The sequence below is a fragment of the Anolis sagrei genome, chromosome 3, assembly GCF_037176765.1.
Source record: "Anolis sagrei isolate rAnoSag1 chromosome 3, rAnoSag1.mat, whole genome shotgun sequence".
Taxonomy (NCBI): Eukaryota; Metazoa; Chordata; class Lepidosauria; order Squamata; family Dactyloidae; genus Anolis; species Anolis sagrei.
Window position 1 is genome coordinate 66,644,081 of NC_090023.1, and position 18,814 is coordinate 66,662,894.

Below are 18,814 nucleotides of genomic sequence, written 5' to 3' on the forward strand. Positions count from 1 at the left end.
GCAACCATTCAGGACTCTACCGTGCCTGTGGAGAACCAGCTATAATTCCATGATGCACCAAGAAGAAAGCCAGAGGCCACCGCCTCTTCTTACATACACACCCATTTCCAGTTCTATCAGGGCAGTGGTCCAAGGTTTTTAGGGCCAAGTTAGATAAGACAGTATTGTATAGTTTGCCAGAGTCCCCTGTCACCACTATTTTTCTCTTCCTCTGGAATTGTAATACATATTTATATTCTCTAGCTGCGTCACAGAGCTATTTTTCATGAAAACAAGTGCTGGGGATGTAGAAAATGAGTTTTTATGTAATGCATAATCTGGGCCTTCATCAGTAATCACTAACAGATAAAAGAAGGTACGTTTTGTGAATCCGAGTTTTAGTTCTAGGGACTTAATTATGTAAGCAGGATCAATAATTGTAAATATTTCACATAATTACCACCTCTCTATTTTGTGTTGAATGCATGTTTTTTTGGAATAGTATGTTTTCTTCCATTACGGGGAAGTAACTTAGCCCCCAGTCACCATCATGGAATAATCAAGAAACATGTGTGTTTATATTGTTTATGCTGGATCTGAAACTGATGTTGGGTTCCAAATTCCCTCCAGAGATAAGACTATCACACAAGGCTTCTATAGTTTAATTGGAGTAGAATAAAAACACTTGTTGATGGGACTTATTGTATGATGTCATGGTTGTCCTATAGTTTTATTGTGCTTGAATTATGATTGGATTATCTTTTTTCATTGAAAACTTGTCAATGAATCCAATATTGCTGCTGTTCTGCTACTCTTTCTTTTGTGATACAGTCAGCCTATCATATCCATGATTCTGCACCCATGGATTCAACCATTTGAATTATTCACTCTTTTATATAAAGGATTTGTTTTTACTATGCCATTTTATAGAAAAGGATTCGAGCATCCATGGGGATCCAGGAACCAAACCCCCAGTTGATATTGAAAGTCTGCTCTAAATGAAGGGGTGGTGGTGGTGATGATTAAGAAAATAGTACAATAAACACTAAGGGCGTCATCACAAAAGCTAGGCAAAGCGTCCCACTTCGCCTAGCTTTGCTGAGAAAAGAAAGGGAAGCAGGGCAAATCCTTTGCCCCACATGCAGCTCCCTCTTGTTGATGCTTTCCCCATCACACGGAAAGGACCCATGCTGGCTCTATTCCCCCGTGCTGTGGGGAAAGCCTCTGGGACGCTTTCACTCTGGTTGGGGGTGGGGTCTCCACTGGAAGTCACCTGATGTTGTGTGATGGCTTGCATGGGGCTCTGCCCAGAAGACAAAGTGAAAGCATCCTAGGATGCTTTTTTAGGTGAGTGTGATGAGGTAGATAATCTGTTTCAATTGCAGTGGATTGTGCAAAGTTGTAGTAGTCTTGAGGAAGTTGAATCAAACGTGATATTGAATTTGAAGCTTGCACAAGGATGAACATGGCAATTCTATAACTCATGGAAACTTTACACAAATAAAATTTTGCCATGAATAAACTTTTAATTCTCTTTAAATATACTACGTCCAAGTTTCACAGTGTTTCTATCAAGTTTGATCTGAGGGTATTCTTTACTACAAACCCACATAGGGACTTGGCATTATTATTTCTTATGCAGGGGAGAGAGCTTCCCTGGTGCCACCTTTTCTTCATGGCAAAACCATGTTTTAGTGTAGTACATCAAACATGTTTTTTAAGTCAACGTGCTGTTTCACATCTCACCCCCTTTGCCATTACACTGAGCCTACTATTTATTAAAGACGTTTGTGCATTGCTTTCTTTAACAGTTTCCAAATATTATTTGGGTTGAATCCAAAATTGGCCTTCTGGCCATAGAAGGAATTCTCTGCTCATAGGAAATGTGTTTACCCTTAACAATAGCATATAGTATGGAAACAGTAAAACTAAAGCCAGAGCTGTGGTCCTGGCTGCAATATATCTATGTGACTTCTTGCACATGCAGACGTCTACCTCTCTTATTATACAGTATTATACTCTTTATACTTAAGTATTTGCAGAATTGTTCTAATTCTTTTTACTTGTGCTTTTTATTTCCCTATTCTATAATATACACTCAGAGCTTGGGAAAAATATTATTTTTCCAATATTGGCTTGGAAATTCTGGGAGATGTAGTCCCAAAAGTAAGTTTTCCTAGCTCCAAGTATATCTGTTTCCTCGTCACTGTTTTCTATTCAGCTAAAATAGTTTTATTCTGAGAGAGTTCCTCTTCCCCAGATCTTATGGTCCTTCTTGAATAATAAAAAGATACAGACATTACTGTCTTAAATTAGCAGCCATTAAAAGGACAGCATTTGCATTTGTAGGCTTCGTAAATGCACAAACCTTCGAACGACTTTGTTGCTATGGAAATAAACTCTATAAAGCTCTTACAATAGTAGCAGGAATCTATTGTTTATGAGAGGCCAGGTCATTTTAAACACCACAGCCCTATTTCCCTATTCATTACCAAGGTAACAGGATTGGCACAAAAATCCTCAGACTTTTTTCAAGTCCGATAATAGTCTTACTTGGCAAAACCTCACAAACCTAAGCCTGGTGTAAACTGACAAAATTGTAACCATCTTAGAAGAGAAGGATTTTTTTTTTGGATGATCTTGGAAACTGGTCATTTTTCCACCACTGTACGGTCTTGACTGTGCTGCTGTATTTTTTTTTCAAAGCCACAGGCAGTGAATACAGCCATTTGACAGAGTAAACTAATGGTTCAAGTGCAAACATGGGCCTCATCCTACAAGAACAGCATGGAGGCATCTTGGGAGATGGATGCACTGCATACTGGTGCGGTGTATATCTTCAATAAGTAAACAATAACTTTCAAGGTTCCGCCCAAACACCAATAAAGGGTTTATACACTAGTAAAAGGTGGCCCTTGAAGGCTTTTTTTTTGTGGCTGTTGAATCTCTGCAGACACCATAGCTGCACTTCCTCAGGTTAATAAATAGAAAATTTAACTGTCTCTACTGGAAACCTTCAGGATCACCTTGTCCTTACAGCCTTCCTTGCATTGGTCAACATTTTAAATACTCAATTTTTCACAATCAGAATTCCAGGCTTAGAAAATTGACCCCTGAACCTACTGCATTTGCATAACGCATTCATGGACAGGGTTGGATCTAGATTTAGGTACAGTGGCACTAGTAGAGGCATACTTCCTTGTTCTTTCCTTCTGCTTTCAACAACTTTCAGGCCTCTGACAATTCTCCATACAGAGAGCAAAAGATCCCAGCTAAATTGGATGTAACAGTGGTATAGGTGAGAATGTTGGTGTTTTTTTTTTTGGGGGGGGGGGGGGAATCAAAATCAAGCAGAGCTCCCTTCCATTCCATTCATAAAAGCTAAGTCCTCATTTTTGTTAGGAACTGAAATCAGCTTTGCCATAGCTGAATTTGTGGACCCTGTTCCACAACGCACTTTTTTGTTTTGTTTTGGAAGGTTTGTTCAAAGTTCATTCCACTCCAAACTCTATTTGTTCTCTTATTCCTGTCTCATTGATGCATATAATGTGTCTTTCTTCCTGTTAAATATTTAATGGTTCCCCTCAGACCTCTGGAACACATCCACAGTTCTGAAATATATTTCTGAAGTAAAGGAAGACAAGGCCAAAAGAGTCTACATCAATCTCTTTGTTGTTGTTTTTCCTATTAAAAATGAGAAATGGAAAACTGTTTCAAGAAAAGCATGCATCTTACTTGTAATCAGGGACAAAAGTGGTAGAAAAACACGACACGACACTACACTACACTACACACACACACACACATAACAAACACACCCTTAATTTACCTACAATCCTTAGTACTAAAAAGACAAACGGCATAGAAGACATTAAAAATCAAACCGGGACAAATAAAGAAGGGGAAGTGAAGCCAGAAGTTTAGACGAAAGTTCAAAAAGCTGAGAAAGACCTATAATATATCTATCTATCTATCTATCTATCTATCTATCTTACTTTACTTAGGCGATCCCTCGTTGGACGAGTAAGATGGTCTTCCATTATGGATTTCCTTGTGGGTCCGTATGTGGCTGTGGAGCCCTATTCTTGCTCTGCATCTTCTTCCGCAGTGAGGGCATTGGTTTCCAGGTGGAAGGCGGTCCCGGTCGGGGTTGGCTTGACGCGCCTTCCTCCTGGCACGTTTCTGTCTTTCACCCTCCACTCGTGCCTCCTCAGATTCTGCAGCACTGCTGGTCACAGCTGTCCTCCAGCTGGAGCGCTCAAGGGCCAGGACTTCCCAGTTCTCAGTTTCTATGCCAGAGTTTTTAAGGTTGGCTTTGAGCCCATCTTTAAATCTCTTTTCCTGTCCACCAACGTTCCGTTTTCCGTTCCGTTAAGTTCGGAGTAGAGCAACTGCTTTGGGAGACGGTGGTCAGGCATCCGGACAACGTGGCCGGCCCAGCGGAGTTGATGTTGGAGGACCATCGCTTCAATGCTGGTGGTCTTTGCTTCTTCCAGCACACTGACGTTTGTCCACTTGTCTTCCCAGGAGATTTGCAGGATTTTCTGGAGGCAGCGCTGATGGAAACGTTCCAGGAGCTGCATGTGACGTCTGTAGACAGTCCACGTCTCACAGGCATATAGCAGGGTTGGGAGGACTAGCTTTATAAACAAGCACCTTGGTATCCCTACAGATGTCCCGGTCCTCAAACACTCTCTGCTTCATTCTGGAAAATGCTGCACTTGCAGAGCTCAGGCGGTGTTGTATTTCGGCGTTGATGTTGACTTTGGTGGAGAGGTGGCTGCCAAGGTAGCGGAAATGGTCCACATTTTCTAATGTGACACCATTAAGCTGTATTACTGGCATTGGAGAGGGATTGGCTGGCGACTGCTGGAACAGCACCTTGGTTTTCTCAATGTTCAGTGACAGGCCGAGCTTCTCATATGCTTCTGCGAAGGTGTTTAGAGTGGCTTGTAGATCTTCTTCTGAATGCGCACAGACGACATTGTCATCAGCATACTGGAGTTCTATAACAGCTGTTGTTGTAACCTTGGTTTTGGCTTTCAGTCTGCTGAGGTTGAATAGCTTGCCATCTGTCCGATAGATTATTTCCACTCCGGTGGGAAGCTTCCCATCAACAAGGTGAAGTATCATAGCGATGAAGATGGAGAATAGAGTTGGGGCAATAACACATCCCTGTTTGACACCTGATTCCACCTTAAATGGGTCACTTTGGGAGCCACTGCTGTCCAAGACTGTTGCCATCATGTCATCGTGGAGGAACCGCAGGATGTTCACAAATTTGTTTGGGCACCCGATTTTGTGGAGGATGGTCCAGAGAGTGCTGCGATTCACTGTGTCGAATGCCTTTGCAAGGTCGATGAATGCCATGTACAGAGGTTGGTTTTGTTCTCTGCATTTTTCTTGGAGCTGTCTTGCAGTGAAGATCATGTCCACTGTTCCTCTGGAGGGGCGGAAGCCATTCTGGGATTCTGGGAGGGTGTCTTCTGAGAGGGGCAGAAGGCGGTTTGCAAGGATTCTTGCGAGGATTTTCCCAGCGGAGGTTAGAAGGGAGATACCTCGATAGTTTCCACAGTCTGTTCTTTCCCCTTTTTTTGAAGAGGGTGATGATGGTGGCGTCCTTGAAATCTGCTGGGATTTTCTCGGTCACCCACACTTTTTCTATGAGCTGGTGGAGTTGGTGTGTCAGCTCAGGTCCTCCCTCTTTAAAGATTTCAGCAGGGATCCCATCTGGTCCACTGGCTTTGTTATTCTTCTGTTGGCTGATGGCATTGCTGACTTCTTCCAAACTAGGCAGTGCTGCAAGCTCGTCCCTGGTTTGTTGTTGCGGGATTTGTGAGAGGACCTCTTCGGCCACATTGGAGCTGCGGTTCAGGAGGCTTTGGTAGTGTTCTTTCCAACGTAGTGCAATTGAGTTTTGGTCCTTCAGGAGTTTGGTTCCATCTGATGAGCGTAGAGGCTGTATCCCATGGTTTCTTGGTCCATAGATGACCTTTGTGGCTTTGAAGAATCCCTGAGCATCATGGGTATCTGCCAGGTGTTGGATTTCTTCAGCCTTCTTTGTCCACCAGATGTTCTTGAGTTCTCTTGTCCTTCTTTGGACCTCAGCTTTTGCACTGGCATAGATCTTTTTCTTAGCAACACAGTTGATGTCTCTCTGCCATGCTTGGAAGGCTTTCCTTTTCTTGTCAATTAGCTGTTGGATCTCGATGTCATTTTCATCAAACCAGTCTTGATGTTTCTTGGCTTGGTATCCAATAGTTTCTTCGCAGGCTTGGATGATGGAGGTCTTCAGTTTGTTCCAATGTTCCTCGACATTTTCGGGGTGTACTGTGGGTAGATGGTCCTTGAGTGCTGTTTGGAGATGGGCTCGTCTGGAGGGCTCCTGAAGGGCTTGGGTGTTCATTTTGCGCCTTGTCTTCCTTCCTTGGAGTCTGCGCTTGGGGGCAATCTTGAGAGCCATCGAGGATCGAATTAGCCTGTGGTCAGTCCAGCAGTCATCAGCACCTGTCATGGCTCTTGTGAGGAGCACATCACGGCGGTCTCTGGCGCGTGTGATTACATAGTCTAAGAGGTGCCAATGCTTTGACCGGGGGTGCTTCCATGATGTCTTGAACTTGTTTTTCTGGCGGAAGAGCGTGTTGGTGATGACAAGGTTGTGCTCTGTACATTTGGTGAGAAGCAGGATGCCATTTGAGTTGCTGTTTCCAACCCCGTCTTTTCCGATGGTCCCTGGCCACAGGTCGAAGTCTCGCCCGACTTATGCATTGAAGTCCCCCAGGAGGATGATTTTGTCCTCCTTAGGTATCCCCGATAGGACGGTATCCAGCTGACAGTAGAATTTCTCCTTGATGTCTTCGTCAGCATCTAGTGTTGGTGCATAGGCACTTATGATGGTTGCCCGTTGGTTTTTGGCAAGATCGATTCGGAGGGTTGAGAGTCGTTCGTTGATGCCAGTGGGTGCTTCGGACAGATGTTTCACCAGATCATTCCTGATGGCAAAGCCAACTCCGTGCATTCTTTGGTCTTTTTCAGGCAGTCCCTTCCAGAAGAAGGTGTAGCCTCCTTTTTCTTCCTTCAGCTGTCCCTCTCCTGCTCTCCGGGTCTCCTGAAGGGCTGCTATGTCGATGTTGAAGCGTCCCAGCTCCCTTGCAATGATGGCAGTTCTGCGTTCGGGGCGTTCACTGCCACTGTTGTCCATCAGAGTCCGTACGTTCCACGTACCGAAGTTCATTTTCCTTTTTTGGCCGCAGGGTGGTGACCCCACTGGACGCGGCAGTCCAGTCAGGGATAAGTGAGGCAGACTATGTTTAGGGCACCTTTTCTAGCCCCCTCCCCATGTGGGGTGAGCAGAGTGAGTCCTCAATAGGGCTGCTCAGTCGCGGATACAGCTGCCGAACTACTCAACTGCCTCGGACCTTGAGGTAGAACGACTGAGTCCGTACCCACCGCCCATGTGCCAGTCTGTGACTAGGGGCTTCCAGATTTCACAGTCCTGCCCCCATCGCCACTCGCTGATCGCCATGGGACTTTGGTTGCTTGGTTTTTGTTTTCTTTGGAAGACGCCTGTGCGTGAGTTTTTTTAATGTGTGGAGGTCAGTGCACACAGTCTTCACAGAGTGAGGTTCCACTGGTGATGTAGTTTAACACAATGACCGTGGCTTCTCAGTCTGTTGCAGCCTTCTTCCGCCTTCACAGCCGTTGTAACATGTGCCATGTTATCCTCCACCTGCTCCGCCGTTGAGGTCTTTGGGTCTTTGGACTGTGCTTGGTCTGGAACCTCCCCCGCGGCCACTCCTGGGAGTGCACGATTCCAGTTGTTGTGCCTACAGGTTCATTGGAACGCGCAAGCCCCCTCACCACGACAAGGTGACAGTCCATCGAGGGGGTATCTATCTATCTATCTAACTAACTATCTAATACAGATATATATATATGTGTGTGTGTGTGTGTGTGTAGATATATATATCTGTATTAGATAGTTAGTTAGATAGATAGATTAGATAGATAGATAGATAGATAGATAGATAGATAGATAGATATATTACAGGTCTTTCTCAGCTTTTTGAACTTTCATCTAAACTATATATATATATATATATATATATATATATATACAAACACACACACACACACATTATATATATATATAGAGAGAGAGAGAGAGAGAGAGAGAGAGAGAGAGAAAGGAAGAAAGCAATTAAAGGATGTTCACTTATTTTTTCATTCCATATATATATAGAGGCCAGATATATTAGAATGAATCCTGACTAGGTTACTTATATTAAACATCCACTTAAAATAATACAAAAAGTTAGTAGCTAACTAAAGCATGGGTTTAAATGAGCACAAAGGGGTTCTGCAGTCTTATGAAGAAAGTAACGTGGGTTTTTTAAATCTAGACTGATTCTGGCTCAGCTCCTAGGTATCACATGCTTCACATTAGGCATTTAAGAGAAAGGAAGAGGGCAATTACAGGATGTTCACTTTTTTCCATTCTATATTTGACAACTAGCAGGTTCAGAATGCTTCCCACTTGGACTGCTAACAAGATTTTCCACCCTTTTACTGAAAAAATAGATACTTTTATCTCCACACTGTCCCTGTTTTAGTTTCTTGTGGTGATGGTGGAGAATACTGTTACTTTAAAATGAGGAGAAAGTGTAAGTCTTGAAGAGATTATTCCTAAAAAACAGCAAATCCCTCTCATGTCATTGACAGAAGAAAATTGATGTAAAATTGATAAAATATTTCAGGCCTAGTCACATGAAAGTGGGGGATTGCAGAGGGAACCATTTTCATTCCTTATCATCGAAGTCCTGTGCCTTTCCGTCTGCAGAGATGATAGCCATTCCACACCCAACTCCTGGCAACACAGTCTTTCCTTTGTTTCCCTGCACTGCTGCAACCGAGTCCCACAGGCAACCACCGGAAGTGACCTTGTGACATGTGATGGCCTCCATAGGACTCCGTTTTGGCAGCACAGAGAAACGGAGAGAAAGTGGAGAAAAGACTGCATGGGTTGAAGTCCTGATAGCATTCATTCATAATCCAGAGGTAATGAACCTTCTCTCAATATCAGTTTAGCAGAAAATTGTAGTTAAATTCAGTGGCAGAGACCTGAAATAAATTTGCATGTAAAGGTTGCAATCATATTTAGAGTTAGATTACTTTAAAATCCTCTCGACTGCCAATGAGACTAACCATCTGATTATATGATTGAGGTAAAAATTTGATTTGATGTGTTTCAGTAAGCAAGGCATTGCGGTTTTTCTTTTAAAGTATTACTTTCTCTTTTTCTTTGCAGACTACAAAGCCTATGGAATCACCGTAGAAACAGACAACAAACTTGTTAAAGCAAGAGAATTTGAGGGTACAGTATGTGCATGAGCTTTTGTACATGCATAATAGTTCTGGGAAAAGAGGAAAGACTACTATACAGGTGGATTAATTTGATCAAGGAAGCCACAGCCCTGGGTTTACAAGGTCCGGGCAGGGCTATTTTGATGCTGCGAGATTTTAGAGGCTTCTCTTCCATAGGGGTGCCATAAGCCAAAGCCAATGTAATGGAAAATACCAACAATGATAGTCCTAGAAAGAGAAAAGTCTTCAAGCAGTGCAGTGGTGTGTAGAGATTGAATGCCTTTGGTTGCTCAGCTATTTACACATCTGAACTGCTTGTATTATGCATGACCTAGCCAAACTTAAGCAGTTGTTATGCCCCATTGATTTTAATGGGAGAAACATAAACATATGCTTAACAGATGAAACCATTTTGAGACTGACTACTTCTTAACTTTAGGAAATATTTCTACAAATTACATACAAAACATCACTTTCCTGGGGTTGGGTGGAGACAATTTAGAAATATGATTTAGTTCTTCCTTTTCTTCCTCCCTTCTCCAAAGTTTGTTTTCTGTCCCCTACCTCCAGTCCTGTCCCTCTTCGAAATATTTTTTTCTCCTTTGCTCTTGCAAGCTGTTAAACTTCTATCTCTTCCCCTGTTCCATTTTTTACGTGGTTTACATTCACACTACATGGTGGAGGTGGCTACATTTTCCACCAGAAGCCCCCCCTCCAATATTCCTGGGGTATTTATTTACTCTTTCTTTTGTTCTTAGGCAACATATAAATTGTCTTAGGCAACACGTTTGCTTTCTATGCTTTGCAACATTGGGAAAATGGGTCTTTAATTCAGGGTAGGCATCCACCAGCTAAAATGAATCCCGAGAAGGGTGGCTAAGAGAGCAGATGTTCAGAAAACAAAACTTTATGAGGTATGTTTTCTGGAACTGGCTGCGTTTAGCTTGGTGAGAAGAAGACAGAAAGGTGATACAATAGCTTTTTTTTTTTTTTTTACACATCTGAAGCACCATCACATGAGAAAAGTAGCAAGAGCATTTCTTTTTCCACTCCACAGAATTGAGAGCCGGTATGGTGTAATGACATTGGACAATAACTCTGTAGAGCAGGGTCTGAAGACCTACTCATCCATGGAAACCTACTGGGTGGCCTTAGGCAACTCACACTGTCTCAGCTTCAAAGAGAGGCAAAGGCAGACCCCTACTGACTCAATGTTGCCAAGAAAACCCTGTGATAAATTTATCTTAAGGTCACCATTAATCAGAAATGACTTGATGGCACACAAAAAAACAGGGTAGTACATAAGCTAATGGATTCAAATAAGAAAAAACGATATTTGACCAAACATAAGAAGGATAATCCTGGTGGTAAAAACTATTTAATAGAGTGATGTATTATCTTGGAAAGTGATTGAGTCTTTTTTATCGGAGGCTTTTAAACCAGTTTGGATGGCCATTTGTGATGAATGTTGTAGCTGTATATGTCCTGCGTTGGTAGAGAGATGGGATAGAGGGCTCGTATGTTCTTTCTAACTCTGTTATTATTCCATTTTATGCCACGGTGTGCAGTAAAGAGCTTTTAGTAATCTATTACAGGCTTCATGTAATCCAATTTTATAATAGGAAACTTTTTAAAAACCAGCTATCACATTGTTTTTCTTTTTGATTTAATCTCTCTGAATTTTTATAGTATTTGTTAAATGAATTTATGCTCAACAGAATCCCCAATGTAAAATAAAATAGACTAAATATATTATTTAAAAGAAGATTAAAACCCCCATTTTAAAATACAGTTGTTGTTTTAAAAAAAACAGGCCATATGGAATTAATACAGTTTTGGACATCCACCAGAAGCTCAGTGATAATAAAGCCAACTTGATTTCCCTTGGCAGCATGTTCTAGATTAGGGATGCTGCTATTGAGAAAGCTTAGAAATACCTCCAAATCTGGTCATAATTAGAATACTGTCAATGGGGGTGGGAATATCAGAAGGACTGGTGGGTGGTTTCAGAGGATCACAAAAGTGGGATCCAGGGATTGCATGAAGCCCCTGAGTCACACTTTGCCTAACTTTCCAGTAAACAAATACTTCAAAAGGATAAGTCAGTCATGATCAATTTAAATTCCATTGATATAATGAGGTCAAATCTAAGCCTGACTAAATCTGCTTCCAACTGTATATGTTTAACTGTTATTCACACATTGGCAAGCATTTCCTCTCTCTCTCTCTTTCTCTCTCTCTCTCTCTCTCTCTCTTTCTTTTCATTTCTCTGTCTATGTGTATCCTAAGAATGGTTGTCTGGATTTTGTTTGTATATCTTTCCCTGTTGCATACTGAATTATAATTAAATATTATGCATACTGGGGTGTTGTGTGGTTTCTAGGCTATATGGCCGCCGTGTTCATGTATACTGTCATGCTTTCCCCCAGCATTTCTCTTTTTCCAGTTGATGCCAGGATAATAATGGGCATCATATGTTAATGTTTTTGGTGCTCATATTTCCACATTAGCAATTGCTTGGGTTCTTTGTATTTATTTGTTTTATAACACAATCAACTGAAGGGTAATTCACACTTTACTTTTTGTGCTCTTCATGTAATATAGAATGGGGAACCTTTCCTTCTCAATACCTTTTGGACCTCAATTCCCTTATTTTTGTCTGTGCTGAATGTGGTTGTTGCACAAGATAAAAGCAATGTTCAATTTTTCCCTCTGCAGGAGCATATTTAAATTGTAAGCACAATGCAAAAAAGCAAAGTGATACAAGGGTTGAATGGAAGAAAATTTCAGGAAAAGATGTTTCATTTGTATACTTTCAGGGTTCATTTATAGGTAAGAAATGTTTACACTAGAATTTCTGTATATTTATGTTGCTGATTGCTTGTACTTTCCATGTGAATTGTTCCAAGCAGAGATTGCACGAAGGAACCAAAGTACATAGATTTGCATGGGGTCATTTACTTCTTGTTGCTTTTTCATTTGAAAATATGTTGTCTTTGGATGTTTAGGAGTGGGAAGGCAGGACTTCTTTTTGCTGAATCCTTGCATACATTGGGAAAGTAAATCAATATGTGACTTCACTATCTCTCCATTTGTCTTTATTATTTTACAGGTAATTTCAAAGGTCGAGCTGAAATTAGGCATTCAAGCATTCAGATTAAAAATGTGACTAGAAAAGATTCTGGGAAATACCGTTGTGAAATAAGCACACCTTCAGAACATGGACAAGAAGCAGGAGAAACTGAAATCACTCTCTTAGTTTTGGGTAGGAAGTTAAACATTATTTGATATTTATGCTAGATTCAGTAGTATAGCTACACTTTTTAAAAGTGTCATGGCAGAGGGTTGGACTGGATGGCCCTTGGGGATCTCTTCCAGCTCTAAGATTCTAGGATTCTTTATCAGGAGTAGGCAATACAGGGTCTAATTGATACACTTTTTCTCTCCCGTCCACCATCTCATCCTGACCAAAACCAACCCTTTTGGGATCCAACCGTTTCCCTGTCTTTCCTTCACTTTCTGCCTCCAAAAGTGAAGAGAAAGGGGAGGAAAGAGCAGGGGAGACCCCCCTCTCTCCTGGCCTGCCTACCCTGCTCTGGCTCACCATGTGGCCCCTAAGTTAGAAAATTTGCCCATGCCTGTGTTACATTAAGAACAGGTAGAAGCTAATTTCATTGAACATTGCTTTGCATTAAGATTCATTGGGACTGTGACAATTCTGAATAATGTATCTATTACATGTGACATACCACTCAGCTTATCTGCTTCTGCTAGAGCAATTAATGAACAGATATTCAGGTTTTGTCGTATGCATTTACCTTACATTGATATATTTTCTAGTTCCATCAGCTGTTCCTGTTTGTGAAGTGCCCATCTCAGCTATGAGTGGGACAGTAGTGGAACTACGCTGTAAAGAAAATGAAGGTGTTCCTGCTTCAAAGTACAGATGGTATAGGAACAGTTTCCCTCTGTCAGAGAGCCTCACGCTGGGAAATGTGAAAAAAGACAGATTGCCGTATACTATGAACACTACGTCTGGAACTCTGGTAAGATAGTATTTGTTCTTTAACATTTTGCATATGACTGTTCTTTGTCCATAAAAAGATTGGGAAAGAACTATGATAAGAAATTTTAAAATATATATTTTTAATTTTTATGTTATAGTGGTATAGAAAAGAGGGCAGTCAGTTCTCCAACCTGTGACCATCACCCCTCAATTTCCTTGTTCTAACTTAGGAGAAATGGGATATGAGATTTTCCTATAGGATAAAAACTGAGGGAGGACAGATGTGGGGGCTCAGCAGCCAGCTGGGGATTCTGATTCAGAGAATGAAAAGGATGATGGGATTTTTACTGAGTCTGTGTCTCCTCAGGTTGAAATGCAAGCCACAGATCACAGAGACAGGCCAGGGCCAGAAGAGATAGAGGATGTTTTTCCTAAGAATCAGTTGGCCAGACTTTCCAGCTTTCAGAGAATGAGGAGTTAACTCGTGATATGAGACTAGGTCTCTGTTCAGAGATAACCAAAGAAAGGTTAATGAGTAGGTCAGAATGACTTTGTGAAAAGCAGTCTTTGCAATCCTTGAAGTCTAAGTGCAAAAAAGATTATCTCGTGTCTGTTGGGTCGTGTTGTGTACTCATTTTCTTCTGGGGTGGAGGTAGAACAGGAGGCTGAAGATGTAGTAGTTGGGGATTTGGGGCCAAGTGTTGAGGAGGAAGAAGAGAGTGAAGAAAACATACTGCCAGTTCCTACCTTTTAGGAATGCCGAAGGGCGAAAGAAGAAAGTCAGCTAGAATTGCTGCAAGGATGCTGAGGAATCAGACCTTGCCCTAGGAACACCTGTGCTGGGAGCTGAGGGCTATAAATCATCAATAAAGCAAGGGGTCAATGCTGGCAGCAACCGTTCTACTCAGTGCTTCTTTGCTCCGGTTTCCTTGCTTGCAGCTCCAGCAAGTGCCTCGTAAAGACCTTTTGCCAAATACTCTGATTTCATGTCTGATGTGACTTTTGCTTTCCTTTTGGAATTTTCCTTCTGTTCCTTTTGCTGCTGTTTGTTGGAGTATTATCATTTTGCTGAAGTAAAGCTTTTTTAGTTTCCTTAACCCTTGTTGTAAGACCGTTTCTGGGGCAAAACAGGACAGGTCAGGTTCTGTCACTTTGAGCTCTTCAGGGCAGATAACTTCATTAAACCATCCTGTTTATAACGATCGGATAAATCAGATCCCACTCGCTGCCACCAATTATAAAGAAACTATTCAAGTGATCAATCTCGCATCGCTGCCACCAATTATAATGATCGAATAAATCAGATCTCACTCGCTGCCACCAAATTATAAAGAAGCTAACAAAACGATCTCAATCGCTGGAAACCAAATTACAAAACTCTATTCAGATCACTAATCAATGCTGCCATCAATACTAAGAGTGACCATTAATTGTCAAGGGTTACCCAAATTTTAAAAGGCTTATTTACTTTGAAAGTATGCTGCCACCATTAGTTTCTTCAAAAGTTGCTTTTGTGATCTTCAAACTTTGAGGCACACTTGAGTCAGGTTTTGATGAACAATAATCAACAAAGTTTATTATTTAGAATGGGTACAAATGCTTCAATATCTTGGCTGTTACAGAAAGTTGTGTCTTAAAAGCGTGATGGTTACAAGAATGGTTCTATCTTTGTTACAAAGGAGTTTCTTTTCTTCCTCCAAAACAAAACAAGAATCCCAACAGGACTGAATCTCTGTCAGAAATTCTTCAGTAGCCCAGATAAACTTAATCCTAGTTCTATCCTGCTACTACCCAGCTATACTCCTAATAGCTGTCAGTTTGCTTTAGCTACCCTGCTGGCAAACTTTTGGCTAGGCCTTTGCCTTTTTCTTCTAACCCTTAACACCAAACTCCTAAACACCCTTTCTCTTCAAACCCCAAGTTCAATCTCCTATCTATAACTTAAAATGCTCCTTTTTCCCTCTCAGCTTCTCCTAAACTTCGCCCCCTTTTTCTTCACCAATCCCGGCCATTCCCTGCTCTGAACTACTCTAAAATGGCCAGTGAGGCTTCACCATGCCCACATCCTATCTGTATTAAGCTTTCAGGCTTCTCTAGCCCCTGCATCCTGGCAGCTAAAAGGTAAGGGTTCTTTACACTGTTCATGACCAGCTCTCAAGTTTTGCCTATGTTTGTGAATGGATTTTGCCTTGCTCAAGTTCCTGTTTTCATGAATTCTTGGCTATGCTTTGATTCTTTGGATTTTCATGTACCTTGTTATATTGACCCTCACATATCCTGCTCTTGGGTGTTCTGTCTTTTGTCTTTTGATATCTTGGATTTTTGTGGACATCACCTGTTGGACTTTTGATCTTGGCATTTTGGACTATTGCTATTTTATAGCACCATTTCTATTGCCTTTTGGGAAATACTCCCCCCCCCTTTTTTTTATTTGCCTTTTGTAAATAAACTAGCAATTGCAGGACTCTGATTGATGTAGGGGAAAAAGGTGTTCCTGACCTAATGTGCGATAACAGGATAGTACAAGAATAAAGTAAACATTAGCAAATCAGATATAGAAACATAGAATAAAGCTGAAGCCAGCCATCTGACATTCAAGCACACAATTTAAGCAGTCCCTACACATGGCCATCCAACCTCTATTTAAAATCTTCCAGAGAAGAAGACTCCACAATGCTCCAAGGCAGGATATTCCACTGTCAAAACAGCTCTAACCAGGCCCGTAGCCAGGATTTTGATTTGCAAGGGGGGGGGGGGGGCTCAGGATCTATCCTAGCAAACATTTTCTATCATTGTCCCAAAACCCCCATGCATATGGGATATATTGAGCATGGTGATCAGATCATTATATGAATAAACATAACAGTTTAAATAATGTACCAGTAAGTCTTCCTGCAAAGCACCCTGAGAATTGGGGGGGGGGGGGGGGGAGAATTTCAAGCCCCCCCCCCCCTGGCTACGGGCCTGGCTCTAACCATCAAAAAGTTCTTCTAAAGTTTATGTGGAATCTCTTTTCCTACAATTTGAACATATTGCTCTGTGGCAGAAAAAAGCTGCCCCCCCCCCAATCCTTTCAAATATTTGAAAATGACCCTTGACTTACCTACAGGTGACATCAAAATACATAATTGTGCCCCCAAAACTTATACATGAATAGAAATGGCATTTTGCATTGCTATTATTTAAGTGTAATTCTTTTGGCAGTTTGTTTTCACATAGCATTGATGTCGATTTTTTATGTAGGAAGAGTTTATATGATTCTGAAAACTATCACTTTGATGAGAGCCAAAATTATGTGCGGAAGAACTGAGAAAGTCAAAATGGCTGGAGATGTCTTCACTGAAGCGAAAGAGAAATGTTTCAAATGGACATATATGCCCATATTTACCAAATAGATGTACAGTATACATTTTCTTCACTGTACAATAAATCACACGTCTTACTTCCTGCAGTACCTCAAATTTTTAAGGCTTTTTTAAACAACAAATTAAATCTAATGATTATATTATATTTTAGATAACATTTAAGGGATCAACTATTGTGTATTCTTGGAAATTTTTGTATTCCAAATGGGCGTCATTATTTTAGCAGTATGTCAGTTTTGATTCTCTTGGAATATTTAATGAGTAGTGTGTCATGCTTCTTTTTTAACCAGCTCTTCAACCACATTTCAAAAAATGACACTGGAGAATATTACTGTGAAGCTCACAATGAAATTGGACAGCCCCAGAAGTGTTCTGTAAAGCGAATGCAAGTTGGTAAATGTCAAATACCAATATTTTTTCAGATTAACGTATTTTCCATGCAAGACAAAAAAAAAGATTTAGTTTTGTCTTCCAGAATAAATATAACTATGTGAGATGATAAACTCCTATTGAAATGCCTAAAAAGATAATGGCTGAAGCAAAAATTCAGTGAACAATTTCAGAACCCTCCTCCCCTTTAAACTATAGCATGGACTAATCCATATTTATATATAGCAACGTTTCCTATTCAGTAGTTAGTTATTACTGTCTTTCTGTTTCAGTAACATGACTATATATTTAATAATACATATATGTCTGGACTCAAGGTGCATATTTCAGCATCTTGTCCAAATACTGGCATAGCTACCTAAAGAACAAGTTCTGGGCACTCAATAATTGAGAGGGCCAAAATGTGAGGAGATTTTTTGCCTTAGGGTGAATCTGTTTTTACACTCTCAGAGGAGAGGATATAATAGTCATGTTTCTAGTGAAGGCTAACCACTTTGTGGAAATATAACTCCAGTTACCAATGTTCACTATTTTAATGTTTCATACCTTAAATCCATGTATTAATTTCAGCCTTTCAGAGTATCTAAAGAAACTTGTTCTACATCAAAATGCCCAATAATGGATATCTTTGTCAGAGACTTTTATCGTGGGAAGAGCTTTAAAAGGTTATTTAGTGTACAAATACAAAGAACATAAACCATCCAGGCAGCATGTCCCAAATAGATTGCTGTGAGTTTTCCGGGCTGGATGGCCATGTTTCAGAAGCATTCTCGCCTGGCATTTTGCCCACATCTATGGCAGGCATCCTCAGAGGTTGAGGGGTCTTGGAATCCCAACAAAGGATTCCCCTAAGCAGCAACCAGCCAGCCTTGAAAATGTAGGCCAGTAAATGATAATCAAGGTGGCAAATTGCAGCATTCACACCTGCCTCAAGCAGACAAGAGTTCTTTCCCGCACCCTGAACATTCTACAGATATATAAACCTCACTTACTTAGTTTCCAACAGACCCCTCAAACTGAGGATGCTGCCATAGATGTGTGCGAAACGTCAGGTGAGAATGTTTCTGGAACATGGCCATACAGCCCAGAAAACTCACAGTAACCAATTGATTCCAGCCATGAAAGCCTTCGACAACACATGTCCCAAATACTTTAAAGCTCTGAATAATGCAATAACAGAATCAAATTTACAAGTTCCTAACATGTCCTGTCCAGATATAAACTTTTTTTCTGTCTGTCCTGTACATAATAGGCTGAAATAATGTGTTCACAGATTAAGAGGTTATTGCAACATTTTTGGTAGACCAGAAAGCATCCTCCGGGTATTTTGGGACTGTAACTTCTAGCATTTATTACTATTGGCTATGCTTGTTAGGGTTTAAGGAAAATATAATCCAAAATTATGCCTATCCCAGTTGTACACTATTTGTAATCTGTAAAATATTTTGTAATATTAGCAACAAACTTGCAAAATAGATCCTTACTATTCTCTGTGATTGTCTCACTGAAAAGGTGTGTGGTTACTTAGATAAAAAGGTTCACTAAAATGGAATTCAGTTTTCATCTTCTCTATATAATAATATGAATAAGAATTTACTCTAACAACCATTTTGAGAATGACTCTATTAATGATGCTTGTTTTCTGCTAACGTGCCCAATTTGAAATAATTACATGCACCGCTGCACATGCATCAATACTATATTTGTTGTG

General features: G+C 40.8%; 1 protein-coding gene across 2 annotated transcripts in view; it reads left to right on the forward strand.

Moving 5' to 3' along the window:
* JAM2 (junctional adhesion molecule 2) overlaps positions 1 to 18,814 on the forward strand; it is a 34,220-nt gene that overhangs the window by 10,623 nt on the left and 4,783 nt on the right. For both annotated transcript variants that reach the window (XM_067466695.1, XM_060770478.2), the window contains exons 2-6: positions 9,287 to 9,352; positions 12,061 to 12,174; positions 12,455 to 12,607; positions 13,183 to 13,388; positions 17,004 to 17,106. In XM_067466695.1, coding sequence (XP_067322796.1) covers positions 9,287 to 9,352; positions 12,061 to 12,174; positions 12,455 to 12,607; positions 13,183 to 13,388; positions 17,004 to 17,106 — 642 coding nt within the window. The remainder of the gene's footprint in view (positions 1 to 9,286; positions 9,353 to 12,060; positions 12,175 to 12,454; positions 12,608 to 13,182; positions 13,389 to 17,003; positions 17,107 to 18,814) is intronic.